This window comes from Fonsecaea pedrosoi, assembly GCF_000835455.1.
Source record: "Fonsecaea pedrosoi CBS 271.37 unplaced genomic scaffold supercont1.3, whole genome shotgun sequence".
Lineage (NCBI taxonomy): Eukaryota > Fungi > Ascomycota > Eurotiomycetes > Chaetothyriales > Herpotrichiellaceae > Fonsecaea > Fonsecaea pedrosoi.
The window spans coordinates 634,854-659,357 of record NW_013550613.1 but is presented as its reverse complement, the minus strand read 5'-3'; the positions used below and the strand labels follow the sequence as shown (position 1 = coordinate 659,357).

Sequence of the window (24,504 nt, the reverse complement as noted above, 5' to 3'; positions counted from 1 at the left end):
CAATGGACTTGATTTGGGGCAAAATACGGACTACTCGTACACACGGTGTTTCGGGACAGCCGGTTGAGATGACGAGAATCCATCCCTCTGCGAGCCACGCCGGCTTTGTCACCAAGGGATTTTATTGGACAGCCGACATGGAGCTCCCACCCGCTGGTGCCTCGACGCCAAAGCTTGCAAAGCAGTAAAAAAAAAGTGGGCTTTCTGACTGGAGTGACAGCAGGATCTGCAACCAGGGTGAATAGAGACCAGAGGGAAAAGCTGTGCATCCCCAAAAACCATGCTAGGCCATGACTGCACCCACTATTGGATGTGAACAGCTTCATCCCCGACCAGTTTGACACGCCTATCGACACTAAAAAGCCGTTTCGGGTACTAGTATGTTGGCTTCGCTCGTGTCCGGACACCTTTTGACTCGGTCCAAGCCAGAGCGAATCAATCCGCTATTAGGTGGAGCGAAGAGGAGCAAACATGAGCTTTTTCGCGGTGCTCTCATCGCTCGCTCCCCGGCCCCCTCCCCCCAAGAAAAACGGTGGTGCAGCTCAAGCCCTATCACTATCGACCCGACCCATCCTCGTGTTTGGGACAGGCTTGCAAAGGTGCAAGAGCGTCCCACAAGCCGCAATCTCATCGGAATTCCCTCGTGCCATTCTTGGATACAAAATTTGGGAGCAAAACAAACCAAGTAGGCATGGGACCGTGCTTGGGGAACCGGATTGGAAATTGCCGGCCAACAATGGTTCAGAAGGTCGAAAATTACAATGGCATGGGCGCTGTTCAGTACAGCAGGACCCCATTCAGATCAGGAGATCGACCAAAGGTCCCCATCCAGATGACTCTGGCCCATGCTGCTTCTAATTCTGCTTCATGGCAGCCTCCTCCTGAGGCCCAGACCAACGACACAAATTTAGGCTAGTTGGGGATATCCCAGGGCCAACATGGCGGCCAACTCCATATCAATTACCGTTTCCATGACTCTGAGAAAAGGTGCCAGAGCGGCGCCACTGATGCAAACCAGTCCATGGACCATGTCCTTCGGAGCAGTTGTCCAACAGCCAACCGTGCCAGCTACTACGGACCGAAAAAACGTGGCTTTAGCTTTGGCCGCTGGGGGGCTTCCTGGGCAATGTGCCAAAGTCCAACGCCGTTGAGCCTGTTTGCCCGCTGAATCAAGCCCCTGAGTTGAACAGATACCAGAAATCTGTGTTCAGCGCGGCACGTATACAGTAACAGCGACTTACACCAAAAGCACGGTTGATGGTGTTACATACCCTGGTTCACTATCGTTGTTATATTCTAGGTCACAACCAAGATCAGGAGGAGTAGAAGAGCTCTTGGGGCCAGATGCCTCTAGAGACTTTTGTGGGGGTTCACGCTCTCGGTCGACATGATCGCGCCCCTGGTTGTGGTCCATTATCCCAGACAAGGAAACTGATGGGTCATGTACCCCGTACGAGGCAAACTCTCACCGTGGCACCGATATTTCCGCCGGGCAGCATGAACAGGCCGAATTCGGTGTATGCCAATTTACCTCTGCCGCTATGATTCGAGTTCCGACCCATGAGATATCTCACTCGCCTGGTTTGTCAGAGACAGGTTCCCTCAAACCTGGTCTCCTAGCACGAAGTTTGGGCAAAAAGTTACTACCAGTACGACCAGATAATCTGTACTCGGTATCGGATGCTAGCAACCCCTGGATATCGATACCGTTAGATGTCTACCGAGTACTCGTACGCTTACCTGCTCCTAGGGTTCGCGTTGTTCTCAGATCAGATCCTAGGTTCGACAAACTATGCCCTGCCACTAGGTGAACGCTCTTCGAATGATACCGTGCTGTGCCTCCCAGATCACCCCGATCTTCTGCGCTGCGGCTCTCTTACACTCTCTGGAGGCTTGGGTGGTTTGTGCCGAATCCCAGAAATTTCCGGTTCCGCCGTTCACACCAGCCTTCGAGTGCATGGCGTGTGGACTCTTTTTAGGGCCCCTAAGTCCAGGGCCCTGGAGCTTATGGTCGATTCTGGACGCCCCGTGGGCCACCCATTGATCGACGCTCGGGATCGCCCTCAGACAACCCCAGTCAAGTCCTGGGTCTGAGTTCACGTCTGACGACACTACTACAGTACTTGCCCACCACCTGAAAGTGTGCTTAGAGCAAGCAGCAGGACCCCTGTCCCCTGCCCGACATCCACCGTCGCGGTATAGCGCTTTTGCAATCATTCGCTACTTTTTGGGCATGGGGCCTAACAGAGCCAGGAGGGGTCCCCTTCCAACTTCGAACCTTCGAGTCTTGACCTCTTCATTTCTGGACAACACCAAGCTGGGTGGTACAATAGCAATCTGTGCCCGTGGCTAGATACAGCTTCATTTTCATCTTGTACCGCGCACTTCCCTTCCCATTTCAAGCCCGGATGTAAATCCATATCACATCATTTCCCCTCATTCAGAGAAATGCTTCAACGGCCTGATTGATCATCTGATTATCGTTGGTCCCGGCGTCATAGCCGGCTTTGGTTGGCATCTGCGAACTCTGAAAACTTACCTGGCAGGCCAAATTTGCCTCATTCTGCTCTGCTCAAATCACAACCCACAGAATTGAGGCAGTTGTCCCAGCGCGATAATATCTTGCGGCGAGACTCAACGAGACCTGCCTGGATTTTCCTTCGGTCCGACTGGCCTATCTGATACGGCACTTACATGTCATATCACGCCTTTGCAATTTTTCCCACCAAACCAACCCTAAATCATTGTCAATTTGTGGCCTGAACTGAAGTCTCCCGTCTCCCACGCCTTTTACTCTGCGCCTGAGGCCTTCCCACCGGCTGTTGTTGGCTAGAGATCTGGTGGATTTGGACGGCAAGCGCTGGTAGTTGGACTGAGACAAGCGTATGGAATATCAGTCGTTGTTACACCGAGCTCGACAGAAACGATTGCCGGTATCGTCATTCCTCGGTCGTCCAACAAGGAGCCTTCGGTCTCAGCAAGCGAATCTCCGTACCACAAAGTAGTGGTTGGCTCTCTCAGAAGTATTGGTGACCAGCAGGTTTAACCAGGGGCACGGCATTCTGTGAGAAAGTGCACGAGGACGACAACAAGTATTTGTTTCTATCTGTTGGCGAAATACCTCTTGTCCTGTGTCACAGTCAGCCATTTGGAATTGTGCGACTGCGCATCGAGGCATGAGCGGCCCCTACGACCACGGCATGAGTATGCCAATCCCTAATATACTGGACGCAACCTATCCGATCTACGATGGCGCTTTCAACACAGCATACCCCCGGCTGTCCGGACCACCAACTCATTTCGACGGCGTTGCCTTCTGGTACAATCCCACCACCACTGAGCAACTTTACGACAGGCAGGCAAGCCTTCTCGGTGGTCGTCGTGGAGCAGCACCACCCAATAGCATGGACTCTTCCGCCGTCAAACATCGTCGAACTCGCAGTGGTTGCTTTACCTGCCGCAGCAGGAGAGTGAAGGTACAGTCCCTAACACTGCCCTGTTTAATACTCCCTCACTAATCCTTGTTCAAGTGCGACGAGACGAGACCTGTCTGTGACAGTATGTGATTCTTCCAATTGCTACAGAATCTGCTACTAACTCATAACTCAGGGTGCAAGAAGGGTAATCGTGAATGCGAGTTTCCTCAGACGACCTCGTCATCGAAGCGATCCAAGCATGGCGACGGTCGCGGAACCAAGGACCAGGCTGCGAAGAATGAGATCAAAGACGAGAGCATGGCTGGGCTGCCCACAATAAAAGACGAAAGCGAGGAGGACGAATCTCCACCGTCCCCGGCAATGACACGCCCACCACCACTGCGAAGTGACAGCGGCCAATCCGTGACACGAAGCACAAAAGCCAAGAATGCGTCGGAGGTATCATCTGGTGTCAAAGATCAAACCAGTCCACAATCGAGCGACGTATCGGATAATCGCTCAAGAGACGATACACCGGCATCGTCACTGCGCACACTTGGCAATTCTGCAGAAATGCAAGCGCGACAGGCAAAGATAAAGTCTTTGAAACCGGATCTCCAGAAGTATCTACAGTTCCAGCAAGAATACTTGACCTTTTATCACTACTTCTTCAAACTCGACCCTACGGACTTTGTGCATGCAGAATTTATCGACCTTGCTTTGACTTATGAGCCACTTTTATATGCTGCCGTGGGGTTTGCGGCATACCACTACGAGTTGAAGCAGCCTGAACCCAAGTTGTCGCATTTCCTAGGGTACCACAGCAGATCGCTGTCGATGCTTAGGAAATCGTTGGAAAAACACACAAAGGTCACCGAAGCCACGCTGCTGACGGTTTTGCAATTGGCGACATTTGAAGAATACATTGGCGACTGGGTAAACCTGGTGGGGCATCATCGCGCAGCCCTGACTATGGTGCGTGATCTTTATACGCCCGGCACGATGATGGAGACGGATCTAGGGAGACGGATCTTCAGCTGGACCGCTCGTTTGGATGTCATTGTGGGTCTCATGGCGGGCAACGAGACACGACTGGACCGTCAATGGTTCGAGGCGAATGCGGCGTGGTACCACGGTCAAGTCGAGAGTGACCCAGAGATCGATGTCGATATCGAGAATACCATGGCGTATTTCGTGTCATCAAATCGACTGATCGGCATGGACATGGCTGCCTTATTCGCCAAGTTTGCCAAGCGCGAAATCAGCGTGGAAACGTTCTGCGCAGAAAACAGCGAGATCGTTGGCAGAGTCGAGGCCATGAAACGCCAGATTGAGTTGTTCAACGACGAATACTACCGGGTCCAAGAATTTCCGGTGGAGAAGAGTCGACCTTTGGCCGAAGACGACATTGTGAATCCTTATGTACCAGGAGGTCTCTTCAAAGACGCTCTCTGGCCGCTGAACTTTATGTGGATCGACTGGTACAGCATTGAACTGTTGCAGAGATACCAGACTGCAATGATGCTTCAGCAACCCATGCCTCCTGAACTCGAGCAGATAAGTCTGGAACAATGTCGAATTTATGAGGCTATGGAGCGGTGGCCGGACGCCCCCAATGGATCTATCTTGGGAGCCCATGCACCTCTGGGTCTTGCTTCAGTTTTCCTCAAGAAAGATGCCAGACACGTCATGTGGGTGAGAAAAAAGTTCGCCGCAGTGGAAAGACAGGGCTACATCTTCCCCCCATCGTTTCGAGAAAAGATGGCTCAGATGTGGGGTCTCACGCGCGACGAGGTGGGCGAAAATGAGGCTGTGGAAAATTGGTGGCTACCCAACGACGAAGGGAACATTCCCATGTTAAAGGAGATCCGCAAAGTGGTGACGGAAAGGCACGCAAGTGACACGATCACCAGCATGGAGTCTGTTGCCAGCGTCCGAGATTTGAAGGCCATCTTTGAGAAGCTAGATCTTCGGACTCAGTCGGTTGCAAAATCAATGGGCAGTGACGGTCAATTCAGTCCACAAAGTGACACCAGCGGACCCATCAGTGACCGCGGAAGCAACCCCAGCTTCAGTCCCACCAACATGAACTTTGCGGATGCGGTAAAAGGGAGCATATCAGGAGCCGTGCAAGAAGGAGGGGGTCTCTGAAACGAAGAGCCACGCGAGCTCAGATCGGCGTCACGCGAAGACCATGAAAGCAATATGCGAGGCTTGCTAGGAGTCCTGCACGAAACGAACAGCAAATACTCCGATGCGCTAACAAGACGAGACGAGACGACGGACCCAAAAAAGCGAATGATCCAAAACTCGGGCTACCTGTCAGGCGCTGGGTTCAAACGAGTCGGCTGCTTCGACATGGTCTTTTCGGACTTTCAAATTCTGGACATACAACCAAGGTGTCCGTGTACAAAGCTATCGAGTCGACGTGCAGGCCAGGGAGATGACCCTTCAGTACGATCCTCCGACTTCATGATTGAGCGTATGACAAGACCAAACTGTCGACTCTGTCCCTCTCCACTCTATCCACCAGTTGCCTTTTCTGGTGGCACAGCTGCATTCTATTCTGTCGTGTCAAAGGGCTCGAACACATCTGCAACTGGTCAAGATCATGTTTAATACCAAGGTGCAGGGCGACATTTTCACAACTCTTTTCACTCGTGGAGGTGTTGCATATAGAAAAAGAACGAGGGAGAGAGAGATGGAGAAAGAAAAAGCCATACGAGGTTTACTATACCAGCCACCAAAGAACTGGCGTCGTGCTCTAGGCTATTATTCATCACGCCTATCGAGCCCAGATACAATGTTTTTTTTTTTTCTTAGGCATCAAAAAAGAAAGAAAAGTAATAGATTAAAGGGAATTGGCCAGCCAGCCACATCACACACAACTCACACTTACTCTTCAAGAGTCTGTCTCTACTCCTTCCCGCACGTGGACATGAACATGCACGCACGATACCATGAAAATTGCAAGTATTGTGCTTCGGAGTCCACGACGTGTATCGTCTCTCTTTTTCCCGAAACGCCCAAAACAATAACAAGGCCGAGACGTCCTCGGGATGTCGAGTACTTACTACTCGTATTTTACTTCGAACGAGGTTCCAAATGTGCTGTAGGTACTGACAGGGTCGGAAGAACAAGCATAAACCCGGTCAACACATTAAAAATAAACAACCTGGAAAGAAAACAAACCATCAAGCAAACAAACAAACCATGAATCAATCAATCAATCAATCAATCTGTCAGATACATTTACCCTTGCTGACTCGTACTCCGAAGTTGTGATCAAGTGGTTGGCCCGCCCAATAACCACCCTTGCGACCACTCCAAGATGTTCAAACTCCACTGCTGATAACCCCGGAGACATGGGCTCTTTTAGGATGACCGTTGAACGACGGCGAGTGCCGAGTGAGAACGGGACGGGAAGCGTATTCGCCTTTTTTCTCTGAGGGGAGGGGGGGTTGCTTTTTCTTTTCGAGCCTGGCCACTTGCGTTTTGACCCAAAAATCTTGTGGTGGACTGAGTTGGGGGGGTTGACCAAGGCCCTTGGTCCCCCCCCAAGAAGGCCTTTCTATCGTAATACCCGGCCCATCATCGATGCAGTTGAATTGCTGTGGAGAGGGAGAAACACAAAACTCCCAAAAAGCGCCCTATTTTTTTTCTTCTTTGTGAAGGAGGGGGAAAGTTTGACCCAAATGGCTTACTTTCGTGGATGTTGGGCACGTACCTCTTACATACCCGCTACCGGCATTTGCACTTGTACAGAAACTTTCCGTGGTACTCGCTGGGCGAGTGTCCTAGTCCTAGAGAACTGACTTACATTTTCTTGTTTTATCTTCAGACGCTCTTGTTGTCAGTCGTTTTCCGAAACGGGCCTCCCTCAATCGTTGTCCTCGGAGTCGCAAGTCTTCTGAAACGGTCCACATGGGCGGATGAAAGTGTTTGTGGCTCGGGCTGGTTTTAAAGGTCCACATTAAGTTGCTGGCTTCGACTTTCCAGCTAAGCTCGACGGGAATAGGCTGGCTCCATCCACAAGCAAGGTACCGGGTGCGTGGTCTTCTCAGTTCTGTATCACCTGTAGCGGCGGCCATAGTGGATATCACACCAAGTCCAGTCTCCGTCTGAAAGTTTACTTCCCATTCGTGTCGGAGGGTGTACACTCAGCCCCGAAGCTCGACCAAAATGAGAAATGAATACGAGGTTTATGCAGAGGCTCGGAAAACCCGGACTCATTAGGCCTTTGCAACCGCCGCAACAAAGCCGAACTGTCCTTGGAGCTGCAGGGTAGTTACACGGGATGCTTCATCCAGTCTAGCCTCGTGAAGTCTGAAAGCAAGAAGCCCTGACATACCTCATCCCCCTCCTGAGGTGTGGGATACGGGGGCATTGGAAAGATAAAGAGTGCAGGCGTCGTGCCTTTGGATAGCATAGTGTTTGTGTGAGTAGATATGCATGGCGTGGCCCTTGTTGTTGCCTTGACTGGCGGCACCCGCACAAGATTCGACGCGTTACCATTTGTATGTTTGAGTATTTGGACGGAGCACTACCGTCATGGTGCCGCCTCTTGCTAGCGTGCCGGCCCGGGTTGTTGGCAATAGTGGTTGACATTAACATAGCAACCCCGCGGTCGATATGTAGCTGTACCTCGCCCTTGCTGCCATTCTGTCGTGAATTAGGGTTCGAAAGTGCTTGGGAGAACTTTCACTTGTCTCCCACGGGTAGTGCGGACGATCATCCACCATCGCAGACTCTGTTGCCTAACCACACAAGGGGGGGGGGGGGGGGGGGGCTGAGCAAGCCCAACCTTCTCTTCAGTAGAGGACCTATACAAAATGGCGTACGACTGACCGGGATCGGTGGGGGTTCCGACCGCTTTGAAGCTCCCAGGGCTTGCCCATTGTCGCATCGCACACTCGTATGGCAAACGGCCACAGGGTGGGATTCGCCATTCAGTTCCAATCAGCTGCGTCTCTCGAACTGCGCCAAGCTCGACGACCAGAGAATATGAGTTTAGTGTTGAAGCTTGCGATAGCAGCTAAAAGGATACACTTCCCAGAAAACCACCACCATTCTAGTCTGGAGTAGTTGGGTCTTGCAATGAAGTGATGTCTCCCGTACATCTAGCATACACTGGGGGTGGTCCAGTCAGAAGACCACTGCCACGAACAAGCCATCATCCAGACGGTATATTGCTTGTTTTCATTGGAGGTGTACTCGACACTTCAAACCCTGTTGTGGGTAGAACATGTCGATCCTGCCCAAGACAGTGACGGTCCGTCCACGAGAATCTGCTGCGAATAGCATACATTACCTGATCAAGGGCCAGTGTAAATCCTTGTGGTAACCGAAAAGCATAAAGGAAGCTTCTCGTGGTGACATTAGAGGTAGAGAATGTGTGAAGATCCCCACACGCTGCAAAAGGCTGTCAGATGCAGGCTAGTCTAACCTGCAGTGGTGGGGTTGGTTTGGCCATACACTGGGAGACGGAGGATGTCCGGCTCCAGTACTCTAGGAGCTCGATTCTTCGAGGGATTGTCGCGGGTCCAACTTCGTCTGCACCAAGATCTACTGGCCCAAGAGTCATCATCATCGCCATGGCCTTGGTGATTGCCCTTTCGTCGTCAATGTTTGATCCCAGTTCTCCAAGAAGCCAAAGGAGGGAATGTAAGGTCCAGCTGGACATACTCGTGAGATGGATCGACGACAGGGTTGGTGGCGACTCTCCCCGCGCCGAGAAGAGCCATGAGGAAAGAGAAAATCAGGTGGGGGGCCATGCAGTTCGTTGAATCCTTGGGGGCAATAATCTTGTCGACTAGCATGAGCCACAAAAGGTCTTTTAGGTATAGATAGATCTGTTGGGTTTTCTCCTTGTTGGCTTTTCGCCGACTGCAAGGTTTGTAATTGACACCATGCCATGGGGTTTCTGAGAATACGAGACAGGGAATGGCAACGTGTGGATAGCTGCTGGCTGGAGATAACAGCGATCGTAAAACAAAGAAGTCTCGGAGGTTAGAGCGATTTGAGGACAATTATCGCGAACATGACAAGCAGAAGTGAAGGGATTCTAACAATCCGGCAATATTGCGATTGGGCCTTAAAGTTATTGTTATTCGATAGGACTGAGCGTCCATCTTCTGTCGAGTAATGCCTACTCTTTTCCTAGGGCAATTTGTGCCATCCAACAAAGGCATACAGTATGATTCTGATTGTAGTGATCCTTTGGGGACCAACGATTGGTGCATCAGAGACACTCGGTAGTGTCCACAGTGAATTCATTTGGTACCGGACAGCAACTTCACAGGCGCAAAGATGTTGTTGCCTGCCGGTTCTAGTGGACATGAAGGGCACAAAGAGCATCAGCCACGCCACTAATGAAGGAGAGTGTGAAACGTGGGAAAGGACTAAGCATCCAGGCATCTGTGCTTCTCTCGCTTCGTCCCCTGGCGCAGCTGCGGAATGAAATTCGGGTTGTGATCGGCGCACTTTCCAAATTCGGGCGCGCAATAAATATTTTTCCACCGCGCAATGCGACCAACACGATCGGAATGGGAACTGTGAGAACTCACTTTGCCTTCACCAACTAACTTCTCTTCTCAAGTATCTCACCACAGAAGTCTCAGTTCCTGAGTCATGGACTCGTATCGCCCTTCTAGTGACGACCATCGGCCTTATCGAGATAGCGACTCTTACCGGCCCCGCCGCTATGACCCTCCGCCCCCGCCTCGACCTCCAGCGAACAGCGGCAGCGGCATGTACTACTTCCAAGGCTCGCTCAACTCACGCGACAGAGATCCGCCGGCACCCTCTGGCTATCGCTCAAGATCTGAGTATCATGGTGCGCGGTCGCAGCCCCGACGAGACCAAGCTCGCAGACCTCCGCCGGCTTTTCGTAAGACAGCGGCAGACAGGCCTTTGCTGAGACTTCGCCATGACGACTCGACAGATCCCTCCCTCGAAGATCCCAACTCGACCTCCAAGTCCAAGTTTCGCAACGTTGACGAACTCACTGATAGTGAAGAAGAGAAAATGGCGCAATCCGACGAAGACGAAGAGGTAGATCGGCGAGCGAACAAACGTGCCCGAGTAAATGGACCCGAATCTACTGCCATGCTTGCGCCGCCAAAATGGTCAAACCCTGATCCATACACCTCGCTCCCTCCTCAGACAGAGGCACCTGCTAAACGCATTGATGTCGTCAAACTCATCCGGAAAGCACGCATCGACGGCACCCGCAGTCTCGAGAACGTCAACCTAGCCCACGACTTCATCTCCTTTGATAGTGAAGAACAAACTCCAGGTGAAAAGTCGCTATCTCCGGCACCTCGCTCAGAACTTCCACTGGCGTCCAAGGCATCGACCCCTCGAGGAGAGATCAAGACCACTGTTACAGGCAAGAGAAAACGAGGAGCCTCTCTGGGTGAGGAAGTACCGCTGCCACGGTCTGACAACCAAATTTATGCCGATCGACATGTGCAGGAAGAGTGGAGAGCTACACCCGGGGTCGACACCACACCGTGGCTGACCTCTCATCCGCCTAGTGACATTCCTTTAGTCGCGTAAGTGAGCACGCATATTTTCCACTTCGCAACTAACCGGCACAGTTTCCACAAAGAGATCATTGACTTCTACGACTGGGTCAAACCGAAACCTCATGAGGAGGATGTCCGCGGCGATGTCTTTCGACGCTTGAATACCATCTTACAAAGTTTCACGTATGGAGAACTGAGAGCCTTCGGGTCTTATGCTGCCGGCTTGTACTTGCCCACCGGAGATATGGACCTGGTCTACCTCACTCGCAACTTCAGACCTGGCCGATTCTCTCAAGACGATTCGAGGCGACTCGTCTACGACTGTGCCAGATTTCTCAGGACAAGGAACATCGCCGAAGGACTCGTGGTACCTATCCCCAGGGCCAAAGTACCCATCATCAAGTTCGTGGATAGAGTCAGCGGCCTCAAGATTGACCTCTCTTTCGACAATGACACCGGTGTTGTTGCTATTGACACATTCCACAAGTGGAAGCAGGAATATCCGGTTATGCCCATGATCGTGTCAGTGGTGAAGCAGTATTTGATGATACGAGGGTTGAATGATGTTTCAACCGGTGGTTTGGGTGGCTTTTCAACCATCTGCTTGGTCACCAGCCTGCTCCAGCATTTACCAACTCCTAGGCGGCCTATCAACCTTGGCGACGTCCTCCTGCAGTTTTTCAACTACTACGGAAACCTGTTCGACAAGGATGAGGTGGCTATCCGACTCGATCCGCCCGGATATCTGCACAAGGTAGTTTCACCCATCCTGTTTCGTTCCTACTAACAAAGAATTCCAGGCATCTCACCGACCTCGATTCGATGAAAGAGAATCAAGACGACTTACTATCATTGATCCACATCGCGCGGACAACAACATCTCAGGCGGAACCAAAGAAATCGATAAGATCTTCAAATGTTTTTCCGAGGCATACAAGGCGCTTATGAATCGACTCTGCGCGTACGAAAGACGAGATCCACGAGCTCCCCAGGGGAGCTTTTTGGAATGTCTCATTGGTGGCAACTTCACGTCTTACGAGTCACAACGAAAGAAACTGCTTGATCTTCTTTCATCGCCCGATGATACCGAATCTGTTGTGAAGAATGGAGGATACTCGTCTAGGGTGTCTCATCGACCGGCAGTTGTCCACACGCATGGTAGACGGAACGTATGTTGATAGGTCCTGTTTTGCAGAGCAGGAAGCTTGACGTGTTCTAGGATCAGACGGACGAATCTGGCGGCTCCGTGGAGAGAATACCTGCACCAACTAAGAAGCTAGGTAAAGGTGAAAGACGAGCGAAGCGCCTTAAAGACTTGCGACCGGACCTCGCGCCATCGATACGGAATACTATTAGTCTCATTGACGCTTTGAAGATTGGAGGCTACAAAACACCACAAGAGATGGATAATGACCTCCAGATACGGGAAGCCGCAGCGGCCAAGATCGCAGCGGCCAAGGTCCAGTGATATCAAGAGCATTTGTCAGTCGAATCACTCTTACGAGTTATCTATCACAAGCTGGCACCATTGGATTTGGACCGTGTGTCGAAGATTGCAAGTCGTCTGACAAGTGATGGAGCATATTGACAGTGACAGTGCCTGCAGAGCTCTGCGTCTCAGAGTACCTGCCTCGAATCGCACCCACTTGAAAAGTACCAGCAATGGTTTCTTCCTTCCATACTAACATCAACCATGGATTCAGAGACTGCTGACAAGTTTATAGACTGTTGTTATCCTACAACGGCTGGTGCCTCCTGAGTTAGATCGGGCACAAGGTGTCATGAAGACCATGGATGATCTTCTCTATCTTTTCCTTTCTAGTCCTTGGCTCCTGCGTGATCACCTGTGCTGTGAAGGGGTAGCCATTCGCGCGTTCCGAGGCAGGATTGGAACAGCATCAGGGGCTTATATCGCGTCCACTACCGAACCTACTAACCAAGGATCAACCTACTGAGAGGAGGAAACGCGTGACACCCCAAGCTCCACGGCACGAGAGACCAGACGCCAGCTGGTTCAAGGTCCCCTTAAGTGCAAGGCGGCTTTTGCCACGCAAGTGGTGCCTATCAGTGCTCTTCAGCTCTGCCCTGCCGCCCCTTTTCTCATTGTCAAAGTGCTTTATGCACTATGGCGGAGAGGAAACCCCGGTGGCAGACCAATATATTGGCATGGGTGTCCTGGTGCTGCATGGCCTCATGATTTTGAGGGTGGTACTTGGTACTCTTGGAGGCAGTCATGGGGGCGAGGTGCAAGGCTGAAAGAGTAACTTCGGTGGTCGCTGATGGGTGGCTGAGGAGGGGCTGCAATTGATTCCAAGACTGGTCGTGAATGTCTCCTTCTGTTGCTCAACCTCTCGTTGAGTACCGATCTCCTATATATTCTCGGCTTTCTGAACAGGCTTGGTTAGCAAATGAAAGAAACAGAGAGTGTCGAAAGAAGCTCTCTTGGTGATGCAATGAACATGGAGCAAGACATATCGAACGACAGTTGAACTACACCGCCCGGTTGGGTCTATAGGAAAGTAGAGACCGGTAAGGCGTTGTCTGCCTTTTTAAATACGTCAACAACTACAGTGCTACCCAAAATAGATACGTAGATTGCAGGGCGAGACAGCGGTGCCTAGAGAGGATAAGAGGTAGGGGAAGTTAAGCATCTGGGCTCTTCTGGGTTGATGTGGTAGGCTATTCTAGGCCTGCCTGCACCCAAGAAACCTCTTCAATGAGTTTAATAGGGGGGATTAGGGGGCCCTACCACGCCTATTGTACCTGGTTGGGGACTATTCTGGCACTCTGGGTCACTCACCCGCTGCTCCGCCGCCAAGCACAAGCGCAGGCACCCTGCCAGCCTGACTTTCACTAGTCTCCGCATGCATGTTCAGCGGCGGAACATCGACATGGGAATTCCTGCCTCCCCTCATGTAGAGCAGAGCAAAAAGTCACTTGAAGCATGGAATAGGCCAACATTTCGTCCTCGACAGCACCTCACAGCGGACACACATTAGCATCTCCATCCGCAACATCGCGTCCAGAGGTCATCCTGCGGACCATGTTCCTGCACTATGGCGTCGTCGCAAGGTCCCGTTCCAGACCCCAGCGAACGCATCTTCGTTGATCTACGAAGCAAGAATGACGAAGTCAAAAGCAAGGCTGCAGCAGAGCTGCGTGACTTGATCACACTACTCTCGAGAGGTCAGTCTCATTCCCGGTCTCGCCTCTTGATTTACTGACCTGTTTTTCATAGAATGGTCCCCCGAACGATTCAGCGCATTCTACGACAGAGTGACCACCCGCATCAGCAACCTCATTGTGCAGGCACCAGACCCGAGTGACAAAGTCGGAGGAGTCCTGGCCCTGGACCGACTTATAGACTGCGAGGCAATAGATCCTGCCCAGAAGGCTTCAAAATACTCTAATTACTTGCGGGCAGCGTTGAAGAGCAATGACTACAGTGTGCTGGATGCGGCCAGTCGGGCGCTGGGCCACCTGGCTCGACCTGGGGGGGCATACACAGCAGAGCTTGTCGAAGCCGAGATGACTTCGGCCTTTGAATGGTTACAGCCAGAAAGCAAACAAGAAAGCCGCAAACTGGCAGCCGTGCTTCTCATCCGCGAGCTGGCCAAAAACTCCCCAACCCTTGTATACGGCTTCATCCCCCAGATTTTCGAGCTGATCTGGAATGCCCTGCGAGACCCTAAAGACCTCATCCGCCGGATCGCCGCCCAGTCTGTCAGCGCATGCTTTGGTGTCATGGTTGCAAGAGACACGCAGTTTCAAAACCATTGGTTTGCCAAAATATACTCCAAGACCCTTGAGGGCTTCCGTCCAAACACCTCTGTTGATGAGACGCTCGGTTCTCTCTTGATCTTGAATGAACTGCTTCAACAAGGGAATATGTTCATGCACGACTTCTACAGAAACGCCTGCGAAACTGTGCTCCGGCTGAAGGACCACCGCGACCCCAGGATTCGTACCCAGATTGTACAGATCATTCCAGTCCTGGCCGAGTACGCCCCTCTCGAGTTCATCAACAACTACTTGCACAAGTTCATGATCTACCTCCAAGCACAGCTCAAGCGGGAGAAGGAACGCAACCAAGCATTTATCGCCATTGGCCAGATTGCGGATGCCGTCGGTAGTGCCATTGCCCAATATCTTGATGGCATCATCCTCTACATCCGGGAATCGCTGAGTGCAAAGACCAAGAATCGAGCGGCAGTTGATGAGGGCCCGATGTTCAAGTGTATCAGCATGCTTGCAGGAGCGGTCGGCCAGACACTTAGCAAGTATATGGAGGCTCTCCTAGATCCAATCTTCGCTTGTGGTCTTACCGAACCCATGGAACAGGCTCTTGAGGATATGGCGCACCACATCCCACCAATTCGGGCGACCATCCAGGACAAATTGCTAGATCTTCTGAGTCTAATACTGGTGCGAACTCCTTACAGACCTCTGGGCTGCCCACCGAATTCATCGCCGCCCCTGCCGTCATTTGCAAAGGACTATGGAGGCATGCCCGCCGAACACAGCCCTTATGAGATTACGCTAGCTCTCAAGACCTTGGGAAAGTTCGACTTCTCAGGTCACATACTTAACGAGTTCGTCAGGGATGTCACACTTCGCTACGCAACTAACGACAACCCGGATATCCGACGTGCAGCTGCACTCACTTGCTGCCAGCTGTTCATGCAGGACCCTATCCTTCATCAGACCAGCAACAATGCTATCCAGGTCGTTGGTGAGGTAGTGGATAAACTCTTGACTGTTGCAGTCGGTGATCCCGACGCCGACATACGAGTGACTGTCCTTCGAGCCCTGGATCGAAAGTTCGACAAGCATTTGGCCCGACCAGAAAACATCCGCTGTCTGTTCTTGGCCGTAAACGACGAGGTCTTCCCTGTTCGTGAGGCAGCCATTGAAATCATTGGCAGGTTGACGACAGTCAACCCGGCTTATGTGTTTCCGCCTCTACGAAAACTTTTGGTCAACCTGCTCACTGGTCTCGGTTACTCTAATACAGCAAAGCAAAAAGAGGAGTGCGCCCGTCTGATCAGCTTGTTTGTCTCGAATGCTACTTCTCTCGTGAGGACTTACGTGGAAGCCATGGTTTCTGCTCTTCTGCCTAAAGCGACCGATACGAACCCAGGGGTCGCTTCGACAACCATTAAGGCCCTTGGAGATCTCACTTCTGTTGGTGGAGAGGAAATGGCTCAACATATTCCAGAGCTCATGCCCATCATCATCGATGCGCTGCAAGATCTCGGCTCACACGAGAAGCGCGAAGCAGCCATGATGACCCTACGAGCCCTCGCAATCAACTCCCAATATGTGATTGATCCCTACCTGGATTATCCCGAACTTCTCGGAATTCTCATCAACATAATCAAAACAGAAGCGCACGAAGAGCTAAGAACAGATGCTATCAAACTAGTCGGTGTCTTGGGTGCCTTGGATCCCTACAAATATCAGCAGCTCAGTGAATCGGTGGCAGAGAAACAAAGCAAGACAGAGACACAGCCAGTGTCGGATGTTGCTTTGATCATGCAAGGCTTGACGCCATCGAACGAGGAATTTTACCCTACGGTCGTGATCAATACACTCATGCAAACCATCCTCGCCGATCATACGCTCGTTCAGTATCACAGTGCCGTGATCGATGCGGTTGTGACGATTTTCAAGACAATTGGCATGAAGTGCGTGCCATTCCTGGGTCAAATCATACCCGGGTTTCTCGGTGTCATTCGCAGCTCCCCTCCTCCTCGCCTGGAGTCGTATTTCAACCAACTTGCGGTTCTTGTCAACATTGTCCGTCAGCATATCCGTGCTTATTTGCACGATATCATCGAGGTCATACGGGAATTCTGGAACGTATCGAGACAGGTCCAATCCACGATTTTATCCTTGATCGAGGCAATCTCCAAGTCTTTGGAAGGCGAATTCCGCCGATACCTGGCAGGACTGTTGCCGCTCATGCTGGGCGTGATCGAAAACGACACAGATCTGAGGAGAGAGTCTTCCATCCGCATCCTGCACACATTTCTTGTCTTCGGCTCTAGTGGAGAGGAGTACATGCACATGATTGTACCGGCAATTGTTGGCATTTTCGAAAACCCAGCGGCACCTCCGAATGCCCGCAGGGCAGCAATTGATACATTGGGAAAACTGTCTCGAAATGTCAATGTGACGGACTTTGCGTCCCTCATGATCCACCCGTTGGCAAAGATATTATCTTCTCCTGAGAAAGTCGTGACAAACTCCTCGGAACGGTCACTAAAATCCGCTGCGCTAGACTGCATCTGCGCACTGATATATCATCTTGGACAGGATTTTGTGCACTACTTGCCTCTCATCGAACGGTCTACAAAGGCGGGCCAGATCAACTCTGAGAGGTTCCAGAAACTGATAGAGAATTTCAAGACCGGTAAAGCTCTGCCGGTCGACTTTTACCCAGAGGAACAATATGGAGCAGCGACCGAAGACACAAGCTACTCCAATATCACCTCGATGAGGCTTCCCGTCAATCAGCAGCATTTAAAGAGTGCCTGGGACACCTCTCAGAAATCCACAAAGGAGGACTGGCAGGAGTGGATGCGACGCTTCAGCGTTGAACTACTGAAGGAGTCTCCGTCGCACGCTCTGCGGGCCTGCGCGAGTCTGGCTGGTGTTTATCAACCACTGGCCAAGTATCTTTTCAACTCCGCATTCGTCTCGTGCTGGACTGAGTTGTATGATCAATACCAGGAACAACTCATCCAGTCGTTTGAAAAGGCTCTAATCTCTCCGAACATCCCTCCAGATATTTTGCAGACCTTGCTTAATTTGGCAGAGTTCATGGAACACGACGACAAATCTCTCGCGATCGACCTTCGAACACTAGGACGATATGCCGCCAAATGCCATGCATTTGCCAAAGCACTCCATTATAAGGAACTTGAGTTTGAGCAGGATCAAAATAGCCAGAGTGTTGAAGCCCTCATCAGCATCAACAACCAACTCCAACAGTCCGACGCTGCTATTGGCATTCTTCGAAGAGCACAAGTCTTCGGCGAAGTCGAGTTGAAGGAGGCATGGTTCGAAAAGCTGCAGCGATGGGAGGAAGCGTTGGCAGCATATCAGAAGCGCGAGAAGATTGAGCCAGACAATTTCGACGTGATTATGGGCAAGATGAGGTGTTTGCACGCCCTGGGCGAGTGGAAAATGCTGTCTGAGATTGCACAAGAACATTGGAACAGCGCATCAACGGAGAACCGCAAGAACATGTCTGCTCTGGCTGCCGCGGCGGCTTGGGGCAGAGGCGAATGGGACTTGATGGACAACTACATCAGCGTCATGAAAGAGAGCTCACCCGACCGAGCATTCTTTGGTGCTATCCTTGCCATCCAACGAAACAATTTTGGAGAAGCCCGCAGTTTCATCGTCCGGGCACAAGATGGTGTCAACTCAGAGATTGCAGCAACCATTGGTGAATCTTACAACCGTGCTTACAGTGTTGTGGTCAGGGCACAGATGCTTGCAGAGCTTGAGGAAATCATTCTCTTCAAGCAAAGCGAAGGGAACCTCGAAAAGCAAAACGCCATGAAAGTGCTATGGAATAAGAGACTTCTCGGGTGTCAGTCCAATGTTGAGGTTTGGCAACGAATGCTCAAGGTTAGGGCCCTTGTTCTCACCCCTTCAGAAAATCCAGATATATGGATCAAGTTCGCAAATCTCTGTCGAAAATCGGAGCGTATCGGCCTGGCCGAAAGATCCCTGGCCTCTCTAGGAGGTAGTGGCAACCTTGCTGCTACTGGCCCGGGCGCGGCGCCGCCACCAGTTGCATATGCTCGTCTCAAATTCACTTGGGCCACAGGAAATCAACAACAAGCTCTAACATACTTGCGAGACTTCACCACCCGACTAGCTGACGAATATCAACAAGCCAACACTGCTCTGGCCAGTGGCATACACAACGACAGGATGAACAATATGAATGGTCTTGATATGAACGGACATGATGCGATAGCTCAGAGGAGAAGACACGAGGACTTGGAGAAGTATGCGAAACTCCTTGCCAAGTGCTACCTCCGACAGGGAGAATGGCAGTCCTACCTTCTAAGGGGCGATTGGACGAGTCCACGAGCTCAAGATCCAGTACGCGACATCCTCAATTCGTACCAATTGGCGACGCAATACAATGAGTCATGGTACAAAGCATGGCATGCCTACGCGTTGGCGAATTTCGAAGTCGTCACATCGATGGCGTCCCATACCGATCAAGACAAAGTCCGCAACCTTCCTGAGCACGTGATTCAGAACCACGTTGTTCCTGCCATCGGAGGCTTCTTCCGCTCGATTGCGCTCTCCAAGACAAGCTCGCTACAAGACACGCTTCGGCTGCTGACGCTGTGGTTTGCTCATGGCGGTCATAGTGAAGTCAACCAGGTGGTGATTGAAGGATTTGCTTCCGTCAGTATTGATACCTGGTTGGAGGTTATACCCCAGTTGATCGCTAGAATCAATCAGCCAAACGCCCGGGTGCGAGCGGCTGTGCACAGGCTGCTCGCAGAAGTTGGTAAAGCGCATCCTCAAGCGCTAGTCTATCCGTTGACGGTTGCAATGAAGTCGTCAGTCGCGCGACGAGCCAACTCAGCAACTCAAATCATGGATAGCATGAGAACACACAGTGCTCGACTGGTTGAGCAAGCAGATCTGGTTAGCCATGAACTCATCAGAGTCGCGGTGCTGTGGCATGAGCTTTGGCATGAAGGCCTGGAGGAAGCCTCTCGCCTGTACTTTGGTGATCATGACGTGGAGGGAATGCTTGCCACTCTGGCTCCACTCCACGAGCTCCTTGATCGCGGTGCCGAAACTCTCAGAGAGGTGTCATTTGCTCAGGCGTTTGGCCACGACCTCGCGGAGGCGCGTGCTTTCTGTAACGCTTTCCGACGCTCGAAGGAAATTGGCGACCTCAATCAAGCTTGGGACTTGTACTATGCGGTCTTCAGAAAGATCGCGAGGCAACTTCCCCAGCTGATGAGTTTGGATCTCAAATACGTGTCCCCTCGACTAAAGGATGCTCATGATCTCGACCTTGCAGTTCCTGGAACTTACCAGTCGGGCAAACCCATCATTCGGATCGTTAGCTTCGACCATGTTCTGACAGTGATACCCTCCAAGCAACGACCGAGAAAGACAACACTCAAAGGGTCAGATGGTGTGTCGTATGCATTCCTCCTCAAGGGTCACGAAGATATCAGACAAGATGAGCGTGTGATGCAGCTGTTTGGGCTCGTCAACACCCTTCTGAACAACGACACCGAATCATTCAAGAGACATCTCAACATTCAACGATTCCCAGCTATACCGCTGTCGCAGAACTCTGGTTTGTTGGGCTGGGTGCCAAATTCTGATACTCTTCATAACTTGGTTAAGGAGTACCGCGAGTCAAGGCGGATCTTGCTGAACATTGAGCACAGAATTATGCTGCAGATGGCTCCTGACTACGACAACCTCACACTCATGCAGAAGGTGGAAGTTTTCGGGTACGCAATGGACAACACGACCGGGAAGGATTTGTACCGTGTGCTTTGGCTGAAGTCCAAGAGCTCCGAAGCCTGGCTTGATCGGCGAACAAACTACACCCGCTCACTCGCTGTCATGTCAATGGTTGGATATATCCTCGGGTTGGGGGATCGCCATCCATCAAATCTCATGCTTGACCGCATCACTGGCAAGATCATCCACATCGACTTTGGTGATTGTTTTGAAGTAGCCATGCATCGCGAAAAATATCCGGAAAGAGTCCCCTTCCGGCTGACGCGGATGCTCACCTTCGCCATGGAAGTCAGCAATATCGAAGGGTCGTTCCGCATAACATGCGAGAACGTCATGCGCGTCATCCGCGAAAACAAGGAGTCGATTCTGGCAGTGCTCGAAGCCTTCATCCACGATCCCTTGCTTAATTGGCGTCTCAACACCCGCGAGTCTCCGCCCAGACCACACTTCCGCTCCGAACGGAGGCAAAGCATCATCGAAGCCCCCGGTGCACAGGGAGGAGACTATGATCGCAGTCCTATGGAGAGTGCGAACAACCCGGCAGCGATGATGAACAACCAGGGACAGAGCCATGTTGGTGCACCGCCAGGACGTCGACACCGTCGCAGCAGTGTTCTTGATCCAGCGATGGTAGGCGGAAGTGTGCTTGACAAAACAACGGACAACAATGCCGCAGCTCAGGAAGCAAAGGAGGTACAAAATGCCCGAGCTTTGCAAGTGCTAGCCCGCGTCAAGGAGAAATTGACAGGACGTGACTTCAAGCCTGCGGCGCCAGGTACACCCTCATACGCTATGGCAACAGCCCTTCGCGCGGACGTCAACGGCCTTGGCCTCGAATCTCTGATGAACGTGAACGGCGGCGCGATGAACAACTTGACCAATGGCGCGATTGGGGCCGTGGATATGCAGCCACACGGTAAACAGGTCTCGATTGCAGGCACAGCACCCGAGACAACCATGGCGGGGATCGGTGGATTGGGAGTTGCGGAGCAGGTGGATCGCTTGATTCTGCAAGCGACGAATGTGGAGAATCTATGTCAGCATTATATTGGGTGGTGTTCGTTCTGGTGATTGGGGGTGGTTGGAAATGGTGGACTATCTTAATTCCTGTTGTGCGGGAGATACTTACCTCTCCTGAGACGAGGGCATGCCTTTGAACCACGGGCCTTGGTCTGCCTCTGCGTTTGTGTCACGTCCATATCGCTCAGAGAGGTCATGCTGGCTTCCTGCATGTCTCGGCCTTGTCTATAACGAGGACGGCACTGGACTGGCCAGGCACTAGCAGATGGAAGAAAATGAATGGCAAAGGCAATGGCAAAAGTCGATCTGTGGCGGTCGGAACCGCAGGGAGGCTGATCGTCCATCAACTTTCCTCGTATTTACACTTTCCTCACCCAAGTTACAAACTGTAGCCGGATGGCAGAGGACACCGACTGATTGTAACGCATAGGAAGGAGGGGGCATAGAGCAGCATGGGCATTTCATAGCATTGCATAGCATAACATAGCATCGTATAGTATGGCAACACGTGCACGCACGCATGTATGGCGTGGCGTAGTATTTATTGTATGGTATGGTACGACATTACACTGGCTTATCGTTACAGCTATCATAGCATACCATCGCATACCACAGCACAGCACAGTATAGTATAATACCCACGCAAAGGCCTTGCACTTTGGTAATACACCAGTCAGAGGAGCTGCTGCTCAGTTACTCGGTTACTCAGTTACATACGTACATACGTACATACCACCGCGTGAAGACGAAAAAACGCCCCTCTTGCAAAATTTTCTGAATCCGTACAAAAACGACATGGAATACGGCGGCGAATGTGCGTGCATCACGGTGCAGTTGGACGAGGTATAAGGTATACGAGGTATACGAGGAGACTAACGCTAACGCTGAATGGAAATAAATACCCTGTACAGGTACAGAAGTCTAAATCGGAATGGAGCAGAGTGTTATTATGTACGAGGTACAGAGTAGTATGTGTGTAGAAATCAATAGGATTGAATCAGTCAATTCAATCAATGGCAGTGTCATTACTGAAGCCTAGAACAAAGCATTTATTTGGGCGTCAGGTACGAGATACTCAGCTCGGTATTTGCATCCATACCAAACAGGACCAAAGAAAAACTCCATGCCTCGATTTTACCTGCTCGCCACGCCACCTTGAAATATCAGCAACAAGTCAAATGGTTTCTCGCATGCATTTTTCTTTTCCTCTTTTGTCTTTTTTGGTTTCTGGTCCTGGCTTGCCTTTTTTGGACCTTTTGCAATCCACTTTGCGTGATGGTCTATTTGGTAATGTCGAGTTCGGCTCATGCTTTTCCAGATGACATGCACCTAATCGTGACAACCTTGAACAACGCCCGTAAATGAAAGAGCCGGATGCATATTTTCTGAGACAAAAACAGCTCGGTGTCCACATGTTGGATCGTTTTTGGTATCTGCCTGGTCGGGCAGACATGCTCGTGCGCTGCTGGCAGACAGGGCACATCGCTTGCTCCGTCTGCAAGATCTAGTGGTATCCATTTGTGACACCATTCGTCCCATTCTGTTGGGTGTGTTTAACTTGTCTCCTTGTCCGCACCGCCTCGGCCAATTGCTCCAAAACTTCCACTGTTGTTTCCCAGTTGATACAAGCGTCCGTGATACTGACCCCCTTTTGCAGGCTATCGAGACCACCCTCAGGAGGTACCTTCTGGTTGCCCTCATTGATGTTAGACTCAATCATGACCGCCACGATTGCATCTTCGCCCTGTCTCAGCTGGTCACCGATGGCTTGAGCGACCAAAGGTTGGTTCCTATGGTTCTTCTTGGAGTTGCCGTGCGAGCAGTCAATCATCATGACTTCTCGCTGGCCCTTGGACTTCAAAGCTGCGCGAGCTGCCTTCACCGACTCCGCATCGTAGTTTGTGCCCTTTGAGCCGCCACGGAGAATCACAAAGCCGTCTTCATTGCCGGCTGTTTTTGTGATGGCAGCCAAGCCTTGCTTGGTGACACCCATGAAGTGGTGTTTCGCGGCGGCAGCTCCTACGGCATCGATGGCCACAGAGAGTGACCCGTCTGTTCCATTCTTGAACCCCATTGGGAAGGACAAACCCGAGGCGAGTTCTCTGTGAAGTTGAGACTCGGTTGTTCGGGCTCCAATGGCACCCAGGGAAATCAGGTCAGCCAGAAATTGCGGCGAGATTGTGTCGAGCATTTCGCTCGCAATAGGCATGCCCATTGAGGTAAGGTCGGCGTAGAGCTGTCTCGAGACGCGAAGGCCTTTGTTTATTTTGTACGACTCATCAATGTCAGGATCGTTGATGAGACCTTTCCAGCCCACTGTGGTCCGGGGTTTTTCTAGGTAGGCACGCATAATGATACATAGATCCGACGACAGCTTTTCCGCAAGCTCTTTCAGCCGACCGGCGTATTCAAGAGCTGTTGCAGGGTCATGGATGGAACAGGGTCCGACCATGACAAGAAGTCTGTCATCCCGCTGGTGTATGATTTCTTTGCATTCTCGGCGACCTTTGGCAACAGTCTCGACTGATGCTTGTGATGCAGGAACCTCGGCTTGCAGGAGGGCAGGGGGAATAAGAGGGTCATAGCCAAGGACTCGAACGTCCTCGCCGGCGGCAGAAGCTGCAGTATCGGCGGAGGGCATTGTGAGGAAGGCTGTGTGGAAGTGGCTATTGGACGAGATGAGCAGGCGAGATGTCACAGGACGAAGGGACAGAAAATAGGTGAAGTCGTAGGGGTGGAAGAGGAGTGTAGGAAAGAAAGAAAAAAAGAAGAGGGTAAGGTATAGCTATTGTGTGAGCGGAAGCATAGTCACCCCAGTCAATGGTATGATTCACAAGGGCGACGTGCGGCGAGGACTGGCCTCGACTCAGAAAAAAAATTGGGCGCAGTTAAGTGGAGGGCAGCCAAAGTGAAAAAAAGAACTTGAGGCGGTGTGACTCGCTGCAGCTCCCATCGGATAAATGAATTTTCCATTATTCCGCACATTGGGGGCACTAGTCTAAATTAAGTAA

At 51.5% G+C, this 24,504-nt stretch overlaps 4 protein-coding genes across 4 annotated transcripts; 3 read left to right on the top strand and 1 right to left on the bottom strand.

Moving 5' to 3' along the window:
- Window positions 1-3,176: 3,176 nt before the first annotated feature.
- On the top strand, window positions 3,177-5,567 carry Z517_04112 (uncharacterized protein; the record flags this gene model as incomplete). Its single annotated transcript, XM_013429443.1, has 3 exons — window positions 3,177-3,476; window positions 3,531-3,558; window positions 3,610-5,567. The coding sequence occupies 3 exons, from the start codon at window positions 3,177-3,179 to the stop codon at window positions 5,565-5,567; spliced, it is 2,286 nt and encodes a 761-aa protein (XP_013284897.1).
- Window positions 5,568-10,166: 4,599 nt separating this feature from the next.
- Z517_04111 (uncharacterized protein) lies at window positions 10,167-12,413 on the top strand (the record flags this gene model as incomplete). The annotated part of the gene is made up of 4 exons (XM_013429442.1): window positions 10,167-10,972; window positions 11,018-11,699; window positions 11,746-12,114; window positions 12,165-12,413. 4 exons carry the CDS (start codon window positions 10,167-10,169, stop codon window positions 12,411-12,413), a joined length of 2,106 nt encoding a protein of 701 aa, XP_013284896.1.
- A 1,588-nt stretch (window positions 12,414-14,001) lies between these two features.
- On the top strand, window positions 14,002-21,544 carry Z517_04110 (uncharacterized protein; the record flags this gene model as incomplete). The annotated part of the gene is made up of 2 exons (XM_013429441.1): window positions 14,002-14,131; window positions 14,184-21,544. 2 exons carry the CDS (start codon window positions 14,002-14,004, stop codon window positions 21,542-21,544), a joined length of 7,491 nt encoding a protein of 2,496 aa, XP_013284895.1.
- Window positions 21,545-22,997: 1,453 nt separating this feature from the next.
- Window positions 22,998-24,134, bottom strand: Z517_04109 (3-deoxy-7-phosphoheptulonate synthase; the record flags this gene model as incomplete). The annotated part of the gene is made up of 1 exon (XM_013429440.1): window positions 22,998-24,134. One exon carries the CDS (start codon window positions 24,132-24,134, stop codon window positions 22,998-23,000), a length of 1,137 nt encoding a protein of 378 aa, XP_013284894.1.
- Between the last annotated feature and the right edge of the window lie 370 nt (window positions 24,135-24,504).